This window comes from Bubalus kerabau, chromosome 9 (assembly GCF_029407905.1).
Source record: "Bubalus kerabau isolate K-KA32 ecotype Philippines breed swamp buffalo chromosome 9, PCC_UOA_SB_1v2, whole genome shotgun sequence".
Lineage (NCBI taxonomy): Eukaryota > Metazoa > Chordata > Mammalia > Artiodactyla > Bovidae > Bubalus > Bubalus kerabau.
Genome location: NC_073632.1, coordinates 60,444,818 through 60,467,796, shown reverse-complemented (window position 1 = coordinate 60,467,796; position 22,979 = coordinate 60,444,818). Strand labels below are relative to the sequence as shown.

General features: G+C 36.1%; 1 protein-coding gene across 8 annotated transcripts in view; it reads right to left on the bottom strand.

The window, feature by feature from the left end:
- MMS22L (MMS22 like, DNA repair protein) overlaps positions 1 to 22,979 on the bottom strand; it is a 126,076-nt gene that overhangs the window by 63,028 nt on the left and 40,069 nt on the right. For all 8 annotated transcript variants that reach the window (XM_055535431.1, XM_055535433.1, XM_055535432.1 and 5 more), the window contains 2 exons: positions 22,080 to 22,306; positions 19,697 to 20,200 (listed from right to left, as the gene is read on the bottom strand). In XM_055535431.1, coding sequence (XP_055391406.1) covers positions 19,697 to 20,200; positions 22,080 to 22,306 — 731 coding nt within the window. The remainder of the gene's footprint in view (positions 1 to 19,696; positions 20,201 to 22,079; positions 22,307 to 22,979) is intronic.

Genomic DNA, 22,979 nt, shown 5'->3' with positions numbered 1-22,979 from the left:
TTCTATCCTTTTTGGATAGGGATAATACAGTGTTCATGCCAATCTTCCAGTCACAGGCAGATTTTCTGTCAGATCTCTGTGTACCCAGCACTGCCCTAAGGCTTAATTAACCCTGCCCAGAGATAAACAGGACCTTTTCTGATTGCAGAGACAACAGATACATAGCCAGTCTGCTGAAAAAGTATCAAAATTAAGAGGTAGGTCTCATATTTGGACAATCCCCTTCAAAACTGCACAAGAACATCACACAAGGAAGAAAACTGTGCAGGTACTGTGTAGAAGTCATTGAAAATTACAACCTCCGCATTTACATGGCTGAAATACCAGATGAAATAACATCATATTAAAGTTCTTACATCCTTAGGGTAATGAGATCAATACTACCAATGAAGGAAATCACAGACCACAGAACAAATGAAAAATTTCAGCAGTCTGGAAGAAGTCGCTAAACCTAAAATGTCCATAATAGCTCAAAACGTTGCTTTTATATTATTGCCTGATTACACAGCCCCAGCCTGGGTCATCAGATCATTCCTTTCCATTATTCCCTCTATCATTTAGTCCTGACCTCAAAACTCATGCTCTTTGCTACCATACTGCATTTTTAAATCACTTTTTTAAAATATATTTTTATATTACTAGTTTAAAAAATAAAAACAAAAAACACCCACAATAGCTTTCTATTTAGTTTCCTTAACTTTTTAATCCATCATGACAGAACCATCAAAGACTTACTGAGCAACATCGCATATTAGGCACTTAAACTGGATACCTAGTGCTGAAAATTAAAATACAAATAAGACAAATCCCCCAGCCTCAAAAAGTATCCCTCCAGTGAAGAGGATGGACAAAGACAGATAATGGTGTTTCAAGTGATAACCACTCAGGGTGATACAAATATGTAACAAAAAGGCACAAGGAAGGAAGTCACTCCCTGGCTGGGTATCCACCTACCTTTCACCCACTCAGCCTACTTAGTTAAAATTTGTTAATTCTTCAAAGTTTTCTTCCCTGCATAGGAAAATGAGAACTCAAACTGAAGCTCCTTATATACTAGAAGCTTTCATCATATATGCTGTTTAGTAATGAACTCTGACTTGGTTATTATGCCTCTACCTAAAAAAAAAACAAAAACAAAAACAAACCTACACAAAGTACCAACCTAAGTATTTATTAACTTAATTTTAAGTTAACTGCTGCTACTGCTGCTGAGTCTCTTCAGTCATGTCCGACTCTGTGCGACCCCATAGACAGCAGCCCACCAGGCCCCGCCATCCCTGGGATTCTCTAGGCAAGAACACCGGAGTGGGTTGCCATTTCCTCCTCCAATGCATTCAAGTGAAAAGTGAAAGTGAAGTCGCTCAGTCGTGTCCGACTCTTCACGACCCCATGGACTGCAGCCTACCAGGCTCCTCCGTCCATGGGATTTTCCAGGCAAGAGTACTGGAGTGGGGTGCCATTGCCTTCTCCCTTTAAGTTAACTAAAACCCACCAACTACTGGCCAAAGTAAAAATATTCGATAATATTTGTAGTGCTATAAATTGGTGCTAAAGACAAGTGTTTCCTTATGTCATTCTTTTTTGTATTTTTATTTTATGCATGCTACATGAAACAGGGGGATAAAAACAGCTCTACATAAGTAAAATAAAAAAAAATAAAGCCAATTAAGTTTTAGTTTAATCATGTTGATTCAGTTCAGTTTAGTCGCTCAGTCGTGTCCAACTCTTACAACGCCAGGCCTCCCTGTCCATCACCAACTCCCGGAGTTAACTCAAACTCATATCCATTGAGGTGGTGATGCCATCCAACCATTTCATCCTCTGTCATCCCCTTCTCCTCCTGCCTTCAATCTTTTCCAGCATCAGGGTCTTTTCATATGAGTCAGTTCTTCACATCAGGTGGCCAAAGTATTGGAGTTTCAACTTCAGCATCAGTCCTTCCAACGAATATTCAAGGACTGATTTCCTTTAGGATGGACTGGTTGGATCTCCTTGCAGTCCAAGGGACTCGCAAGAGTCTTCTCCAACACCACAGTTCAAAAGCATCAATTCTTCGGCACTCAGCTTTCTTCACAGTCCAACTCTCACATCCATACATGACCACAGGAAAAACCATAGCCTTGATTAGACGGACATTTGTTGGCAAAGTAATGTCTCTGCTTTTCAATATGCTATCTAGGTTGGTCATAACTTTTCTTCCAAGGACTAAGCGTCTTTTAATTTCATGGCTGCAGTCACCATCTGCAGTGATTTTGGAGCCCCCAAATAAACTCTGTCACTGTTTCCACTGTTAAATCATGTTTCCAGATATCAATTTTAAAAAGAAAAGCAAATTTACCCCAAAATGTTAAGGCATTCAACACATAATTGATAGAATCTGAAACACTGAAGTAAGCTAATCCAAGCCTTTACCCTTCAGGTGAAAGAACTGAAATATGGGTGTCAGCCTGAGGTCCCACCGAAGCTAGAGTACTAAAAGATCTTACTATCATTTCACATCCAATCTCAATTTGCTTCTCCACAGAAATTTAATGTATTCTGAAACCAGCAGTCTCTTCTAAAATGTAAATATTGTATCGATGAATATTTGAGGACATATACAATGTATTTAATATGCAAGACTACAGGTGAACATGAACAGGGAGCGATTTTAACTTTTTTCACTAACTTTGAAACTGTGTATTAAACATGAAAAGAAGTGAAACAAGAGTAGTAAAGGATTCTCTAACTTCTCTGATTCCAAAATAAAAGGTGTAAAAGACAAGAGAAGTAATGTATATGAAAATTTAACCTTTTGTGCTCTCTGTTGTCAGCATCATTATTCCAATGGGAATAAATATATCCATCTGCTATGGACTGAAATGTATCTTCCCAGATTCATATACTAGGAAGTAGTTAAAGTTAAATGCAGTTATAAGGTTGGGGCCCTGACCCAATAGGATTAGCATCCATGTGGGAAGAGACCAGCAGAGTCTCTCCCTTACCCTCCAATAATGTACCCGCAGGTAAAGGTCATGTGAGCACACAGGGAGAAGCCCTTCTCACTAGTAAAAAGAACTCTCATTATAAATGAGCAATGCTAGTACCTTGATCTCAGACTTTCAACCCTCAGAATGATAGCAAATAAATTAATCTCTTATTTAAGTGAGCTAGTCAGTCTGCAGTATTTTGTTATGGCAACTTGAACAGATTAAGACATCATCTGCCCAAAGTTTTTAAAAGGTTATGTATTTAAATGATAAAAGCTTCCAGTGCCAACTAGTCGTAACCTAAATGAAAAATGTGGAAGAGCATCCAAAAAGATAAGACATACGACTATGACTGTATCATGATATGAGATATGACTGTATCAGTCCATATGAAAATGGGAAAACAGAACCATGTTTACGATCTCCAAAGCAGGCAAGATGGACTTGTCTTCTGGGAAACCGGCATATATAATTACATCTCGTCACAAAACTCACACTGTAATGTTAATTCTGAAAAGCCTGGACCATTAGTTTGGCCCTACCAAACTACCAAACCTACCATTTTACATGTGTAATCTTCAAAATATAAGAAAACACCATTCATATATTGGATCAAACTAATGGTTCAGACATTTTAGAATTTGGAAAAGAGCAACTGTGGAGATATAAAAATGTGGAACCATTAAATAGCTGTTTCCACTACACTGTAGCTCTACAAGTATAGGATACAGCTTCATGTACACAGAACACTTGTTAGTTCAGTCCTGACACAGAAAGTATCCAAGAAATGTATGCTGAACTGCACTGGAATTCCTCCCAGAAAACCAATAGAAAAAAACTGTCAACTGTTAAATATGTGTATGTATATAAATATTTTTTAAAGATTATGACACTTATGTACATAAAAGCCTTAAAACTTCTATATATCCAAAAGGAAATGTAAAATGCACATTTCAATGCATTTGAAACATACAGGATGTTCCTAAAGTTGATGTATTTAAGCCACTATATGTAATTTGCTATGGTAAATTAATATTAAAAATAAAACAAGGTTCCTTATTGATAGGTCATTAGAACAATCTCTCATTCAGTGTTACAGACCCAAAGAAAAGTTCATTTTATAATAAAATTGCTTTACTCTCCCCCAGAATAAGAAAAATAATTTTTCTTTCCCCGCTTTTTCCTGAGGGCCTTCCTCTCAAAGCTTGCCATCATTCTACTTAAACCTGGAATGGTGGTGGCCTGGGCCAGACATAAAACTGCTTTCCATCCCTTCACTATTCTATCCTGGATTCTTCATTTCTTGAACCCAAGATGTTCCTTGTTCTTGGCTAAATCCTTGTTTTCCTGCAGGACGTTTTCTCTGGCAGTATATCTCAAAAGTATAAAACCAAAAGAAAATAGACAGTGGCACAGCTGTACACAGCATCTCCGGTATGACAGCACTTACGAAAACTTTTGAAAATGTACAATGCAATACTACACATTGGTTTTGGATTCTATTTTGTCACATTAAATTAAAGTGTGCTGTCCTGAAAAGAGCAAAAGTTTATAGAACGTTTAAAGAGGTGGGAAGAAAAGATACATTAAGGTTTCAGAGAATGGGAACAGGAAAAAAATAGATGTCAGAAAAAAGAAACGCAGAAAAATGTATCAATGACATAGTACTGTTATTAAAAATTCACCAAAGACCGACCATTCCATATGTTTACAAGTGGCTAAGTTAGTTTTATTAATAGAGGAACTATGTTAAAGATGTCAAAAACCATATGAAAAACTTTTGAAGGAATATCTACCTAAGCACAAGCTGCTAAACACTTATAATGTCTCTCCTCTAATTTTTCTGCCACCAATCAGCTATGAGACAGTGTGAATGACTCACTGCCAAATAATCACATACAGTATTTCGTACAGGGCAATCTCAGAGAAAATTCTGTAAGCGATGTAGAAGAGTTTTAAGAAGAGTCTCTTCAACAATTGTGTATCGATCACTGTGTTATTTCTTTGTTTATATGTCGGCTTCACTACACTGTGGGGCACTTGAGAGCAGCGATCTGTTTTCAGCATCTCTGCTTCCTCCAACACCAGCACAAAGTCTGCCATAGCAAGTACTTTCTGGGCATTCAGTAAAGGAGGATTGACTGAAAAATACAGTTATTTCTGTTTCATGCAAAGGCACAAAACTAATACAGTCAAAATTCTCTAAGTTGTAAGAAAAAAAGAGGGGAAGGGAGACACTACAAAGAAAGAATAATTTCTACTTTCACTTTAAACATAAATAGCATTTTTTTCAGGGAATAAAACTGAACTGATTGTAAAAATCTTGGAGTGGGAAACTCTGTCTTAAATTTACTTGTAGTGTAATATATTCTTTCACTTCAGTTCTCTGAAACCAGTGGATAAGGAGTAATGGTAATAAAAGCAATCATCGCTTAGGTACTCTGTTATACATTTGACTTATGTTATCTCTTTTGGGCTTCAAACCAGTTCTTTAATATTATCGCACACATTTTACAGATTTGAAAAACTGAGGTTCAAAGAGATTATACAACTTGCTGAAGATTAAAGTGAAAGAAAAGTGGCAGAGTCAGAATTAAAATTCACATCTACAACCTTTTGAAAAAAATACAGCAATATTTTTTACTATAAGCAAAAGACGTAAGTGTAATTCCACATGTGATTCATAGAAATTAAAATGAGTCAAGTGGAAATGTGCTCTGCTGGTTTTGATGCTTGATATATTAACTCACAGAACTACAACTAATATCCTGAATAAACTGAGCAACCAAAATTTTCAACCAGGATCTTGAAAAATCAAGAGCCAGGCAACCTTAAAATCACCTATAACTCCTAAATGTTCACAGGGGCCAAATAAAGTTTATTATACAAAAAGAAACTATGTAGTCTTATACAATATGTGTATCTAGAGAGATGCCTTTGATGTCCTTTTCATTAAAAAAAAAACAAAAACAAGTTGTAGAAATTTCCAAGGTATAATCTAATCCCACTTAAAATAATAGGTGGTAAAAGAGGCAGTATGGATACAAGGAGAAGCAACAGCAGTTTAGAAGAACATTTCACAAAGTGTTAATAGTACTTCCCTTTATGGGAGGTAGTTGTAGGAAGGGAATGACTTTTATTTTCTATAGCATACAATTGTACATTATTTATATTCTTTAAAGGATATGTGAATTTTGATAATATAAAAATAATACAGAGAAGCACTAAAAACCCTCTCTAGAGGCTTTGAGTACTTAACTTATATTGAAAACTTACAAACTCTACAAGTTTTCTATCTCTGAAGTTTTCCATAGAACTATAGTTTGGTTCCAAAGAGGGCAAAAATCTTTATTTTTCTAGTCTAAGATTTTCTACTACTAATTGAAAATTTGCTTCTATAGAAGGTATTGAATTATGTATTTTTTGTTGTTTGGTCGGTGGTGCCACCTAACCATCTCATCCTCTGCCATCCCCTTTTCCTTTTGCCTTCAATCTGTGTAAATATAAACCTTGAATATAATTAAATCACGGCTCCCAGTTCAGTCACTCAGTCATGTCTGACTCTCTGTGACCCCATGGACTGCAGCGTGCCAGGCTTCCCAGTCCATCACCAACTCCTGGAGTTTGCACAAACTCATGTCCATTGAGTTGGTGATGCCACCCAACCATCTCATCCTCTGTTGTCCCCTTTTCCCATCTCCCAATTAAAAAACAAAACTATGTATAAGGCTCTATATTTTAAACCTAATCATTTAAACAGTATCTCCCACATATAATCAAACAAATCCATGAAGATCAAAGTCTCATTTACAATGTTGAGAATGGTACCTTTAGAGTTGTGCAGTGCCCAACGTGCACAACAGTTCTCAAGAACCCTACCAAGAAACTCAGAGAGACATTCATCACAACTTGGTACCTACTGGAGAAAATTTCAAAACTGTAAGTTTTTACCAGTAAGAACTGGTCAAGTAAACTATGAGAATATTGTGAAATCACTAAAAATAGTGTAGATGTCACTGATATGGAAAGTGATTGATGATACATTAAGTGAAAAAAAGCAGGCCACTAAACAGTACATAACCCCATTTTTCCATTCTAAGTTTTATATCATAAACATAATAGCCTAATACTGATTTTTTTTTTTTTAAATCACAACTGCAGAAATAAAATGAAACAAAAGTATTCCTACATCATAGGGTTATGCTGGGTTTGCTTTTTTTTTTTTTTTAAATCATTTGACTTACAGAAAAAAAACTTTTCCTTCCATCCCATCCCCTCCTTAGGAAGGAGATTTATGCAACATAAGCTACATAATCAAGAGCATTATTCACTTTGTATTGGTATTTTTATCAGGTACCTTGGAAACTGTGCTAACACTGGTTGGTAGTCTGAATTAGATTTTGAAGATTGTTAGTAAAGTGTTGTTACTTATAAAAATACATAATTGAGAGAGAGACAAACCCAACTGAGGCCCCTGAATGAAAACTACTACAGGAAGAGTATACTGGGCTTTTTGCTCTGGGTAGATTCATTTCATAAATGCATTAACTCTTGGTTAACTAGAAAATCTTTGAACACCCGATTTCTCAATAATAATGTTTTTTAAAGCAATTTACTATTAAGTATGCTCTAAAATACCCTTTTCCCTTGCCCCCTATCACGGGCAGCTTTTCATCACCAAAGAGTTCCAAATTCCTGGAAATCTACAGAGGATGCTCTTTTCTTCGTTATCTTTTACTGGTTTCCAGGAAAACTGCCGGTAGGAGGCAGCAACGACTGGTGGCAACGGCGGCGGCTGCACTCTGCACAGTAGTTAGCTGCTGGCTTCATTCTTCTGTCATTATAGAAGCAAGATGACACTGTTCTCTAATCCAGCCAAAGCTGATAAGTACCATCAACCTGTCACTTCCTACATTTCAAATTCTAACATCACAGCATCAAAGAGTTTTTACATTTCGATTTCTTTTGCTGGCAGCAGCCGGTAGCCTCTCATTCTCCCACGGTGTTCTAATGCTGCATTTGCACACCGGGGTTACTCCCAGACTGAATAGCAGGTCATCCCCTGCTCACTGAGCTCATCTGTGGCCCATGTGCTAGGCAATTTAGATCCAATCAGCCCTTATTTAGCTCAAGAGTAATGAGCAGCATAGTGACACAGACTTAAGCCTGACCCTCAGGATACTGCTCATCAAGCAGTAAAACTGTGACAAAATCATTCATCTTCCACCCGCTGGCAAGAAATAATACTCGCACTCACTGTATTACTTTTCAAGATAAAAAAAAAAAAAAAAGTCCTGAATTTTCATGATGTGAGACATTAATTTGCAGAAAGCTGAATTCCCTTAAACCCCCCTGTTGCTATGAGCTCACCAGGGGGAAATAGGCCTTAGGAGACTGAAATGGAATAAAGAAAATTGCTCTAGCTTTCTTTTCATTTTAAATAAGCCTTAAATCTGACAAGAGATATCCTAAAGAGAGAAAAATATATATCTTGTAAGGTAAAGAAGAAACAATTGAAATTAAGAGTTCCAAAGGCTAGTTTCACTCTTATAGTTGTTCTCAATTTTGTTAAAATATAAATAAAATTTGAAACAGAGCAATTACTTACCCTTCTCCACAAGGTAGATGGTGAAAGGTAAGGAAATGTATCTTACAGGCCATATGATGGCAAAAGTAAATCCATATCATAAAACAAAAATGTATTCTGATGTTTTCTAAGAAACACATCTTAAAATAACTTTAGGGGAATTATCAGAAGATGGTAAGGATACCTAGGAACATTTTTAAACTATATAATAAATCTACTTTTCCACAATTTATAGTGCCTTCTGAGGTCTTATTAATCTAAAAAGAATGGGATAATTAAGAGATCAGTTTCCTTCTCTGACACATCACATCATTAAAAAACAGTGAGTGGTTTATTGTACTACACTTATTGAATGCAAATGCTTAAATTATTTCTTGCTTCCTCACTTGTTTCCTCTGAGCACTTCCCTTTTAAAGCCAAAACCCACAACAGTAGTTTATCTCCTGAGTTTCTTAAGTCTGGGTCCACCTACTGAAATCATAATTTCAGGTCTTTTTATCCATTCCACAGTTGGAAACAAGTTAACTTCAGCAAACCCATCACAAATGGGATTTACCGGTCTTCAATATATTTATTATAACAACTTTTCTTTGGTTTAAGAAACATAGCCCTGTGTGGTGCGATGAAAGAGCACAGTAGCCATTGCCTTCCTTTAAGCCTACTGAATTTCATCCAAAGCTTCAAAGATCTGGGTGGTCCAAATACCTGTAATGAACCATGGAGTTCAGAAAAGGAATCACAGGCATATAAGTAAGACTGGGGAAAGTAGCTTTCACGTCATCCCAGCAACTTTTGATTTATTGCCATTTTGCTAAAGAGAAATATTCCACTGCTTGGTATAGAAAATAATCATGGCACTTCTATTCCCTGAGCTCATCCACTTTCAAAAGAATGAAATGTTTCCTTTCCAGAGTGTATTTCTTTTGCCCTTGTCCTTTTTTATCCTAATGTTTATCACAATTTTTTTCAGTGTTCTTACGCCACTCTTACCTTCCTTTTCCTAATTATGAGAGGTGAAATTTACTGCTTTCACTCAAACTTTGCAAACAACTATGTCATCTACTTCTTGAAAGTAATCTTGAAAAAAATCTATAAAGTTCTATTCACCTCTCTACTTTTATAATTTTGGAGATGAGGCTAAATATTAGATCTGACCTAGGTTTTAACTGGAGATTACATCAGGGGCACAGCAAACAGAAAAAAATAGAAGATTAAGAAAAGTGGCTAAGACTGAGAAGTCCATCAACACTTTGATACCTTTTTCTTGTACCAAGCCTTCTGAAATTCACACAGCTGTGCTTTACTGTTAGTCTTATTTTCTTACATTGTGCTACAGTCATTCAAAAGGCCCTTTCAATAAGGAAGCTTCCACTCCAGGGAACTGCTTTAAATTATTTTGTCAAGTATTTCCTCCATTCCATTATTTCAGTTCCCTCTTCCAAATATTTAATACCTTGTTTCCAACCCAATCCAAATACAGATGATCTCTACTCTTACATTCAAAGCGTTCCTGTGGACCCAGCCTTGATGGAGAGGTTTTGGAGACTCTCACAAGCAAGGGAAAAGCTCAACGGCCCACTTACTCCACCTGTTTCCATATTTTAGTGGGAGAATAGTTTTGGTTATTAAAAAATGGTCCCAAATTTTCAGCTAGAGTAGACATGAGTTTCATTTTTCTATAACATCAAAAACCTTCCAATTGAGAAGAATGGACTCCTGTCATTTTTTTGGAAGTCTCTCCTGCCCAATGGTGCTTAGAAGACAAAAAGCACAGAGTTGAAATTCAGATTATGTATTAAATCCATTAAACCCATAGCCTGGCTACACAGATACTGTTCTCTACTTTCATGTGGATACTGGTAAGAATTGTTGGATAAGCAGGTAAAATCTGGGTACAAGTATAAATCATTATCAAATAATACTGAATGGTTGAAATAATATAATATAAAATGATGAAAAGGTGATGGCTTCAATAAACACTTAGAGTACCTTTAGATTTTCTCAGTCTGTCTTTCATGTAAGAAATACATGAGTGCATATCATATACACTGTACTTAGCTGGTTTACAGATGTATGCCAAGTGCCTGCCTACAAAAATGCCTGTTATCACTACAGGCACTCATAAATATTAGCTGGATTTGCTGAATAATTTGTTTGATGTATCCTCTGTAAGGGAAAAAAAAAAATACAAAGTAGAAAGCAATAAAGAGCATTTGAGAGAAAGTGTTAAAGAAATTCCAAGGAAAGTGAGATTATTTAAGACTATGGACATATGGACAAGCATACATTTCAAGAGAAGCTTGGCATAAAGGATAACACTGTTCACATAAAAATGAAGAAAATGTAAATGAATACAATAAACATATCGAGAGATTATGATGATCAGTGGTCTGGGGAGGCACAGGATCTAAGTCAGTGCTGCCCGAGAGCTCTGCTGCTGCCCACTACACAGCCACCAACTGCGAATAGCCCCTGGGCATCTGGTATGGAACTAGTGCAACGGAGGCATTGTATGTCACATTATATTCATTAACTTAAATTGTCACACACAGGTAGTGTGTATGGACAGCAGAGACCTAAGCAGATATTCATACAGATCCTATCAAGTAAGGACTATTTTACAAATTTGCAACTGAAGCTTAGAAAAGGTTAAGTAACTTCTCAAGACTGCACTGTTGGTAAGCAGAGGAGGGACAATGTGATTTCAGGTTTACTGACCCTAAAACTCCTGCTTTTTATACTATGCTGCAACCCCACTCCAGTACTCTTGCCTGGAGAATCCCATGGGTGGAGGAGCCTGGTAGGCTGCAGTCCATGGGGTCGCTAAGAGTAGGATACGACTGAGCAACTTCACTTTCACTTTTCACTTTCATGCATTAGAGAAGGAAATGGCAACCCACTCCAGTGTTCTTGCCTGGAGAATCCCAGGGACGGGGGAGCCTGGTAGGCTGCCGTCTATGGGGTCGCAGAGAGTCGAACACAACTGATGCGACTTAGCAGCAGCAACAGGAAGAACACACAAACACTTCCTTTATACGTAGAAGGAAAAAAGCACAACTTACTGGTGGGTATTTGTCCACTACCGCCTGAAATCCTGACTTCTCCCATGTACAGTGCTCCTATCTGAAGCTGATTGATTCCATCTCTAGCCCTGATCTAGGTACTACTAACTTCTCAAATCATCTTTTCCTTTTCCCAAATCCCTCTAAATAAGCCTTTTGAGGTTTTTCCCCTTTCTTTTCCTGTATTCTGCCACCCCATCTCTTTGCCTACTGTAACCAACACTGACCATTTCTGACTTGTGATCTTAACAACTGCTTTCACTCCTTGAATTTAACCCTTTTCTAATTATTGACTGTCACACATCTGCAGCTTATTCAGTCCTCAGATCTAGCTCTACTGTCCTGGACATTCTCTGATCTGAACCCTCAACTGGTTTTGACAGGAGAATGTAACAGTAAAAAAGATTTGGGAGATATCTTGGTAATTAATAGTTTCATTTGATTAAAGGAGAACCACAAGAAAAGGGTACAGAAATAAAGTAAAGCCAGACGGTGGATAACTTCGAAAACTGTGATAAGGAATTAGACATTACATTTTCTTGTGTCTTATCAGGATGTCATTAAAGGTGTTAAAGTAGAGAATGACATAAGCAGAATTGTTCTCCAACAAGATAAATATGGTAAGAGAATATAGATGAGCAGAAGCAACAAATGAAAAACTAGATATATAGGACTTCAATAAAATTTTTAAAATTTATGCTACAAAAGATGTTAAAGTGAAAAGGGACTTCCCCAGAAGTCCAGTGGTTAAAACTCCACTTTTCAATGCAGGAGGCTCAGGTTTGAATCTGCGCTGGGGAACTAAGATTCCACACGCCACACGGTGTGGCCAAAAAGTTTAAGAAAGAAAGAAAGAAAGAAAATGAGAAGACAACTCATAACATGGGAGAAAATATTTGTGTATCATATCTGATGAGGGATTTGTATCTAAATACATTAAGAATTCTTATAATTCAGTAACAAAAAGACAAATAATTTAAAAATGGACACAGGGTCCAAATAGATATTTCTCCAAGTAAGACATGATGATCAACAAGCACATGAAAAGCATGTGATCAACACCACTAGCCACCAAGGAAATGCAAATCAAAACCATAATCAGATACTAATCTATCACATCACATCCACTAAAATCACTGCATTCAGAAACACAAGTAGCAACAAACATTGGTGAGGATGCGGAGAAACCACAATTCTTATTGCAGGTCAGATAAGGTCGGATTGTATAGATTGGACTGTAAAATGGTGCAATGGAAACAGTTCGGCATTTCCTTAAAAGGTTAGAGTTATCACATGACCCAGCAATTCTACCCCTAAGTATATATACCCAAGAGAAATAAAAACATGTCCACACAAAAACTTGCACGTGAAGGTCCGCAGCAATGTTATTCATAATAGCGAAAAAGTGCAAACAACTCAGTGTTCATCAACTGCTACATGGATAAATAAAATCTGGCATATTCATAGAGGGGGCTTCCCTGTTGGCTCAGACAGTAAAGAATCTCCCTGCAATGCAGGAGACCTGGGTTCAATCCCTGGGTTGGGAAGATCCCCTGGAGAAGGGAATGGCAACCCACTCTGGTACACTTGCCTGGAGAATTCCAAAGACAGAGCGGCCTGGTGGGCTACAATTTGTGGGGTTGCAAAGAGACACAACTGAGCAACTAACACACAATTTATACAGTGGATTATTTGGTAATAAAAAGAAATGAAGTACTGTACACGCTTTAATGTGGATAAACCTTCAAATCATTATACTAAATTAAAGAAACGAGTCACAAAAGATGATGTGTTGTATGAGTCCATTTGTATGAAAGGTCCAAAACAGGTAAATCTATAGAGGCAGATAGTAATTAGTGACTGCAAGGGAAAGGGGGCTGGGGAAATGGGGAGTGACTGCTAATGGTTAACAAGGTTTCTTTTTGGGGTGATAAACTGTTCTAAAATCGTGGTAGAGGTTACACAACTCTGTGCATATACTAAGACCATTAATTATATGGTATGTGAATTTTATCTCAACAAAGCTGGTCAATAAGTGAATTGTAAAAGTGACATATCTCAGAAAAGCCAATTAAAAAAACAAGAGGTAGGTAGTGTGAGGAGGCGAGGCACAGAAGGCCAGAAGATCAGGCAAACATTAATAATGGAAGAGTGTTATTAATAACATTAATAACATGGAGGAAATGGCAGTGAGAATAAAGTTGGGATCATAAACAAGCTCCTCCAAAGAAGACTTAAATTCTCTCACTTAACTAGATATAAAGGACATTCATACATATCACATTTCTACCTTAAAAAGTTACTCTTCTTTCTCTACAGCAGCTCCTTATCATCTTAGTAACACAGAATCACAATTTCCAACAGTTCTATAATTGTGAGGCAATGTTCATGTTCTCTGCAATCTGTGTTTTTACAACATAGACACGAACTCATTTATACATCAAAAGCGAAAGTGAAAGTTGCTCAGTTGTATCCAACTCTCTTTGTGACTCCATGGACTATCCAGTCCATGGAATTCTCCAGGCCAGAATACTGGAGTGGGTAGTCTTTCCCTTCTCCAGGGGATCTTCCCAGTCCAGGGATCAAACCCAAGTCTCCCACATTGCAGGTGGATTCTTTACCAGCTGAGCCACAAGGGAAGCCCAAGAATACTGGAGTGGGTAGCCATTCCCTTCGCCAGCGGATCTTCCCGACCCAAGAATTGAACCGGGGTCTGCTGCACTGCAGGTAGATTCTTTACCAACTGAGCTATCCACTTCGTAAAAGGTATTATATTAGGAAGGGTTAAGAACCATCCAAGTCCAAACACACACACACAGGTGAGCACACTGAGGTTGCCAGGCATAAAGTGTAGTACAAAGAAATGAATACATTATGGCCTCTTTTGAAAACAGTAATAATGATAATAAAAGCAACATCCATTTATTGAACACTTACTAATATGCCAGGCACTGTGTCAGTACTTCACATTACTAGGGTTGTATTATAATTAACCCTTAAAATAACCTGGTGAGGTTTGTGCTATTATCCCCATTTTACCAATAAGGCTAAAGTTTGGACACATAACTTTTCCCTTATAATACTTTCAAAGAATCACTTTGTACTTATACAAAGAGAATGCATATCTATTAATAGATCTAGTAGGAGACTAAATAAATGACCCAAATATTAACTCTTATACATGAAAAATTAAGTAAATAGCATATGTTTCAGCAAAATAATAAAAAAAATTTCCAAGTTCTTAGGGTAAGAGGTTTATATTACTGCATGAATTTATAAAATATGTAATATAAAAGGGCTATGCTTTGTACAATTCAAGCTTGGCAAAGAGTACATAAGCAAATAAAAAAGTTAACTCACAGTATACTTGTAAAAATCTCATTATGAACTATTTAATGAAAAGAAATCTATACATTTTATATATTTCCACAATATCAATACTAGTATATTCCCTTAGAGATGCTGATGCTTTCTCTGAAGCAACCAAAACTGGTAGATGGATCACTCTTAGTGAGCAACACAACCGTCTGATTTTTCAAATAAAAACTGTAAATGTATTTTTCCATGGGGCATACTCATGTGCTCCCTCTCTCAAATTATTAGAACACTGTCCTAAAAATCGGCATCAAATCAAAATCTGCATAAAGTATACATTTCATATACACAGTATAAATGATGCACCTATGTGTATAAATGACACACATTCACATATATGTACATATAGACAGATGTTCATATATATACATGATGAAACAGCAGAACCCCAGATGTTTTGGGCAATCTGGGATATATTAATGAAACTTTGCAAATAAATAACTCAAAATAATTTGATTAAAAAAAATCATATTGGTTTTAACTTGTTTTGTAGTAAACAATTCAATAATTAAAAGCTGTAACCCATTATACTACTAGAACACCCAATAACAAAAGGAGGAAAAGGCTTGCATACTGTCAACAGTTCTTTTTTTCTGAAAGATCATGTAAATTATTTGGTGATCAGCACAGTCTCATAAGATTTCCTTTTGAACTGCCTCCTTCCCTCCATAGAAAATCTCCAGTTCTCTTCCAAAGGAAAGATTAAAAATTTTTTTAGAATAAATGTTGTCATACCAATAAAGATTAAAATAACTAGAACTATTGAGCATGGAAAATATTTGAGGAGAATGCTTCACATAGTTCTTGTATAATGCATACAAACACACACACACACACACACACACCATCCCAAATGTCAAAAAAAGATATCTAACAGATGAACTTGCAAGTTCGTGGAAAAAGAAGAAAAGAATGAAAAAATGTATGTATTTTCAAATGTATTTTGAAGCCAGGAAAAAGAATCTTAAACCTTTTAAGGAGTTGCACTTGAGCACATGGAATATCAAAAACAGGTCATCTTCCCTTTTGAACTATTTCTTAGTCTGCACATTTGACATCTTAGACAAGTTTTCAGCTGCCTTTAGACTTCTTTGAAACTAGGTTCTTATTTAATACAAGATAGGATGTCAGTTGATCAATATCCATTTGACTTAAATTCATAAGTCCACAACCTCCCTTAAGTGGTAGAACAAACAGGTACAAAGCCTGAAAATTTATTGTTTCTTTTTAAACTCCGAATGATATTTGCAGATGCCAAAAGGCATTTTGAAATCACTCACCTCTACTTCAGTAAAAATGAAACAGGGGGATGGGGAGGAGGGAGAATCTCATGAGGCCTTGCATGTCAAGTTTTTGCCCAGAGCTAATTTTCAGAGCTGTGTTATAAAACCCTGAAAATGGAGGTTTATAATGGAAATGCTGACAGACCCTTAACTATAGCAGCATGAATGGATATAATTAAAGAAAAGCTTTTGGCTACACCTAACTCCACAAATGAAAGACTGCCATTTTTATATTAACCTCAAATAACAGCCAAGTGAGAATCAGAAATGTGATTCCAGAAAGCTAATGTGAAATGTTAAAGATGACTGCTAAAACTATTTGACATTCGGAGGTTTAAACATGGAGGCATTTAGTTAACATAACCAAGTCAGTATTTTCATAATGCTACTTAATCAGCAATAAAGAATGCTCTGGTGAGCCATCAGCTCCAGTTAGCTGAAAGTGGCATATGAAGTTATTATTTCTTAACAGCCTAGAGGGAGCCGCTTCTCTCTATAATCAGTGATCTTAGTTCCTTCCTACCTATAATTTCACTGTCATACAGTTATAAAACTATTACCCAGTTCAACACACACACACACACACACACACACGCACATATCCTGCACACACATTTATGCAAGAACTGGTACCTTACTCCCACCTGAATTACAAAACAGAAGAGATTGCTAAGGTAAAGTATTTCATTCTTTCCTTTGTCAGGGATGCAGTCAGGAATAAATATCATCAATCTATGTAACCCACCTTCTCCATCAAAATCAAAATTCAAAGAATTTAGCTTTGTTCTTAACTTAAAAGAAAAAGAAAAGCTTGTGCTTTAATTTTTAACAACAATTCAAATTATTTTTGAACGTCCTAATAATATTAATAGTAAAAATATTGTAGCATACCTAAACGAGTCCTCTGGAAAGAACTTCAATGAATCCAAATTTGGAGTTAAGAGATCAGGAACACATCTCCATATGATCAAATACCTAGAGGACTTTTCTTGTGTTTCCCCTCCCTCCCTTTGTTTTTTCTTTTTAAGGTAAACAATCCTGAATGATCTCTGGGGCCCTTTCCCTGCAAATATCCCAAACTAAAGCAAGTCTGTCTTGACAATATTTGCTTGGAAGTATTGAAGATTGATGGAATAAAATAAAACCATGCAAGTCACAGTCCCTCTTATTATGTACTGCAATCAGTCTCACTGAAGGACTGTTGCACATTTCTATGCAAGCTTCAGAAACTTAAAAGATGGCAGTGCCTCTACCATGACAGCATTAATAATGACCTGCACATTACTACACCATTCTCATTCACACAATGACCTCATACTTCTGTTAAAACTGCTTGATAATTTTGGTGACAGAAAGTTACACATGATTTCACATTCTCTTATAGCAATTGCTTTTGATCATAGTTGAATAGTATAAAGCAAAACCAAAAATAAACATTTCTACAAAGAATTAAATATTATCAGCATAAACATTTGTGTCCTTTTTTTTACTGGTTAGTCCTGTAGACCACACACTCCTTGCCCCCTGTTCAAGATGACACCAAATTAACACACTCAAACCAGATCCAGTTTTAAAGAAATTCCTATTATAAATGTAAAGTTACTCTCACTTTATATAATTGACAGTCTTCATTATGCCCTCTTGATTCCTACGTCTGTACTTCTGAATAGTGACCCTCATGGATTCAACAAAAATGCATTATAGTGAACAGCTTACAAGGTACTTGCAAGCAATATTTTCCCAACACTCCTGAAACTGCTTTGGTTTTAATGCTAAAAACTCCTATTCCTTTGCCCAGGCTGTAGCAACATCGCCAGGCTGGTTTAGACCAGTTTTTAGACCCTTTTTCCTTCTTGCTTTGTATATTCAGACGAATATAAATAAACAAACCAAAAATGGTACCAGAAATGTGGAAATCTCTAACTGTGCCCAAGAAGCACAGGAAAATACTGCTTACCACTTATTTAAAATCTGAACAAACAAAATGAATTTGGCACTTGGAAAAGTACAGCATCTGTTAATAATCTCTACTAGACTAGGAACAAACAAATTATTTCATGGAGAAGATCCAGAATCAGTAGAAGCTTCCTCTAATGAAGTTGGCTCTTCATTTACTTATCTATTTATCTATCCGTCCATCTAAATATTTGATTTAGCTTACATTTAGGGATATAGGGATGATTATCTGCTTAAGATCTAGAGTACATGAATATAAAAACTACATAAAACCTAATGAGTGAAAACCTGTGGACTGATCTCCATGAACACACAGCCCAATGTAAATTAAGATCACTAATAAATGAAATTGGTAATGAAATATCCAAAATTCAGAAATTTCATAAAGTTTAGTATCTTTGAAAAAGATGCTACTTTTGTAATGTGCAACTAAGAAAAGGGAAGTAGTCTCTTCATTAACTTCAGACATGATTTTAAATAAAATTGTATTTCTATACCTAACTGCACTGAGTGTAGTATCTAACTTCTTAAGAACATGAACTTCAAAGGTGAAACTGCTATGTGAAAAGAGCCTTAAATAAACAGCATGACCACTGTTCTCACCCATTACTGTTTGGGTCTGAGTGCATCTGCATATTTGTATAATTCACGTAGATCTGGGAACAGCCAAGTTTTGTATAGATAACTGGTGAACATCATCTACACAAAACTTGCTATAGAACAATCCTATCTCACTCTTAGAATATACTGCTTTAGCTGGGAGTATTTCATGTGTTTGGGGCTTCCTTGGTGGCTCAGTCGGTAAAGAATCCACCTGCAATGCAGGAGACCTTGGTTCGATCCCTGGGTTGGGAAGATCCCTCAGAGGAGGGCATGGCAACCCACTCCTGCATTCTTCCCTGGACAGTCCCCATGGACAGAGGAGACTGGTGGGCTATATAGTCCACAGGGTCACAAACAGTAGGATATGACTGAGCCGTTAAGGCATAGCTCATTTTATGTGTTTGAGGCTACAACTCTGCAGCAAACTAAAGAAAATAACTTTTTTTTTTAATGGTACAATGTGGCCAAAATCTCCTTAAGTACACAAAACTGCATATGTTTCAATGAAAGTCACCTCAGATTTGAGTTCATGGTCTTGCTTAGAATGTCTGAAATATCCCTCTGGATAATAATGTTTTTAGGAGAGGCAGAGAGGCAAGACGGGGCCAAGAGGCATGGCTCCTGGATTGCACCAGACTTGAGTTTTATAAGCTTGCATGTAAGCCTTCTTTCAAAGAAGCGCTGTTTGAAAGGACAGTTTGAAAACGACTGATTTACACTACATTGCAGTAAAACTTCCTTTAACTGCTCTCTTTACAATTGAATTTCATGAGTATGTCAAATGAAAAACTTTAACACAGAATCAACACAGGTAATGATATAAAACAAATTAATACATTGGCACATTACTGGAAAACATACCTGATTCTGGCCAGAACAGCTTGTAGAAAGTTCAATACTGTCCTAAGTTCAGATTCTTGACAAGCTCGTAGAAGCATACTAAAGCCATCATTAAGCAGTTTTTCATGAGAAGGATGCAAGCAACGGCTTGTCTCAAACACCTCCTGAACACTGTCCATATATATGGAAAGAAGGGTCCAAAGAGTCTGTCTTTGTCTCATTTCATCATTCTTAGATACCAAGAACTCCTTTGCTTTCTCCCGGAAAGCATTTGAAAATTTCTCAGCCAAAACACCAATGTCCAGATTTTTCTGGGTATACATCAAGAGGAAGGCCATCTGACCCTTCCAAATGAGAGGAGATGTTTTAAAAGTAGGCTTGAGGAAATCTAGGAGGCCTAAAACATGACCTGCTACATCTTCCACCTCTGCCACAGCTGCTAACAGTAGAAAAAGGCTGAAAAAGTTCTGCAGACCAACTTCAGTTAGTTCTTCCATTCTTTTTTGATGGAATTTAGAATATATCCTGTAAAATTAAAACAAATGAATTATGAACAGTTTCATTCACAAAAATCCATCTTTTAAACTAACATTTAACTCAATACTCATGACAGTCTCATCACTTTAAATTTTTAGCTATTTCTACATAATGGGGCTATTGTATCACTTTTGTTGCTTAGAAAACAAAACTCATAAAATATGCCTCACCTCTCAACCTTCAAATTTCTCAAGGATGCAGCAAGCATCTATAAGTGAATCAAAGGATTCAGTGGCTTTCCCGAAAGGACAGTAGAAATATTATTTTCTATATAGTACTTGGCTTTTCCTTTTATTTTAATCCCCCCATTACCTTTCTTTTTCAATGTTTACTGACAAATAAGAAAGAATATGTAATTCTTTTAAGTACAACTTGATGTACTTTATAGAACTCTCAACAGGGCAATTTTATATAACAATGTTCCTTAAATTCTTTCTCCCTCTACCCTTCACAAAGACCTGGCTCTTACTATACTTATACGTTAAGACAATGCAAAGTACTGGAAAAATTATTTTTACCCACTCACAAAGAAAAATTATTAGTGCTCAAATATCCAAGACTAGCCATTTAAAAATCTGTTGTCAATACTACTTAATATAATTTAAGAGCTGATATATTTTAATTAATTAAGGGATCAGAACTGAACACCATTCATTTTTAATCTTACTTAGGGATTGTTAAGTTTCTCTGCAATTTTTATAATTGGTTTATTCAAAACAGAAATGATTAATGCTTATGAGAGGTTAAATGTTTATTTATAAATAATGAAGCTGATAAGCTCCTGAAGATAAAGATCTAATTATCTTCATATCCTCCCCATCATACCCATGATAGGCTTGGTATACAGTCTTGTTATGAATTCCAATTTCTTTAAGCAATAAAGTTCAGAGTATTATGCTTTCCATAAAAATATTTAAGATTCCAAACCAAATTGGCAAACAGAACAAAAGAAAAGTAACTACTGTTTGAGCTACCTAATTACTGGAGGCTTAACAAAGATACCATTAAAAAATAAAGTATATTCTAAATAAAAAATCCAAACTGTATCACCATAATGTTTCAAGAATTATTCATTGTGTGAATCAAACATGAATTTCATTTAGAGATTATTGAGAAGCATCTACCAGAAATAGTAAGTATTCTGTTGCAAGAGCTTCCATTGCTTAAGCTAAGCAAGCGGTGGAGAACAGTCAACTGCAAAGGGCTAGAAAAGGGGCTCATAGGCAAAAGTAGAACAAGGGAAGACAGTAAGAATCACACCCATTTAACAAGCAAAACTCTCAAAAAAGGACAACACTAGACAAATGTGACCAAACGTTTATTCTACCACACCAGAAATGAAAATGGCATACTCTTCAAATAAGAACATCAGAGGTTTTGGTTCTTTTATATTCTGGTTAGTTTTCATTCAAGAAACCTGGGCTTGTGAGACTGGTGGACTCAAAGAACACAAAATTTTATAGACTCAATCTATCATCTGCCAATACATAATCTGGACATGATTTTTATTTCTGTAAGTTTTAATAAAATATATACAAGGAGTTACATGAAACATTACAATTAACTTTGGCAAGAAAAACAACAGTTCTCTTTTATACCTGCACTTAATACATGGGATCTCACTCTTCAGGACTGATGAGATAAATAAGAAACTAAAATCTTCCCTAAGTTAGGGATATTAGGTTGGTTTCATACTGTAACAAATTGGCAAGATCAAAATGCTCCATATTTTGCTGTCCTTTAACAAATATATTTAAGATATAAACCATAAAGACATCCAAGCACAAATTAACTTAAAAACCACACTAAAAAAAATTCTCCAAAGATGTAAGTGAACATTCATGACAAAGAAAGATACAGCACACACCTTCCCTTGACTTGTTTCCAAGGATGAGGACCATTGTTCTTCATTGCTTTCTTGACAACTTTTGCCAAAATGCAAAGGAAAATAGTGTAACTACTGCTGGATTTATACAGGTCATGATCTTGTTTATCACAGCAGCAGGTCTTCACCATTTCTAGCATAGACAAGGGTGACTTAATGATATATGTAAGGCCTTTTAAAGGAAGCCAAGAAATACTGAAAGAACTATTCTAAAAGGAAAAAAAACAGAAAACAAGTATTAAATCTCTGAATAAATAACAGAAAGCTGTAAATCCCAACCAACTTATTAAAATTCTGACTCTTAATCATAAAAAGTACACAGCCATTACCACATACTCCCCCTAAAATAAAAATTCCACTCAAGCACAGAATACAAAGGGGTGTTTCAAATTCCTGGATTATCCCCAAAATGTCTTTTTAACAGTTAGTCTGTTCAAATTAGGATAGTGTCAAGATTCATACATTGCATTTGGTTGACACGCCTCTTACATCTTTTATCCTATAAAAATTTTCAATGGTTTCATCATACCATTTAATAGGTAATTTATTGTGCAATTTCCTAAATTCTGATTTTAGGGGCTTATATCTTCGGCTTATATCTTCCTACATCTCAAGATCTTTCTTACATCTTCCTGGAGTCACTTAATGTATTCTTTTATCTGCTATCTTTTCTGTAAATTGGTAGTTCTACCTAGTGGACTGATCAGATTCAGGTCAAGTTTTTTGGTGAGAATCTTCCAATGGCAGTATCAAGTACTTCCTATTTCAGTTAGCAAAGAGGCACGTTAACTTCTGACTTTCATTCTTTTTGTGATTTTTAAGACTGATCATGCTGATCGATCCATTTGAGTGATCCCCACCATTTGAACAGCCAGGGATGAT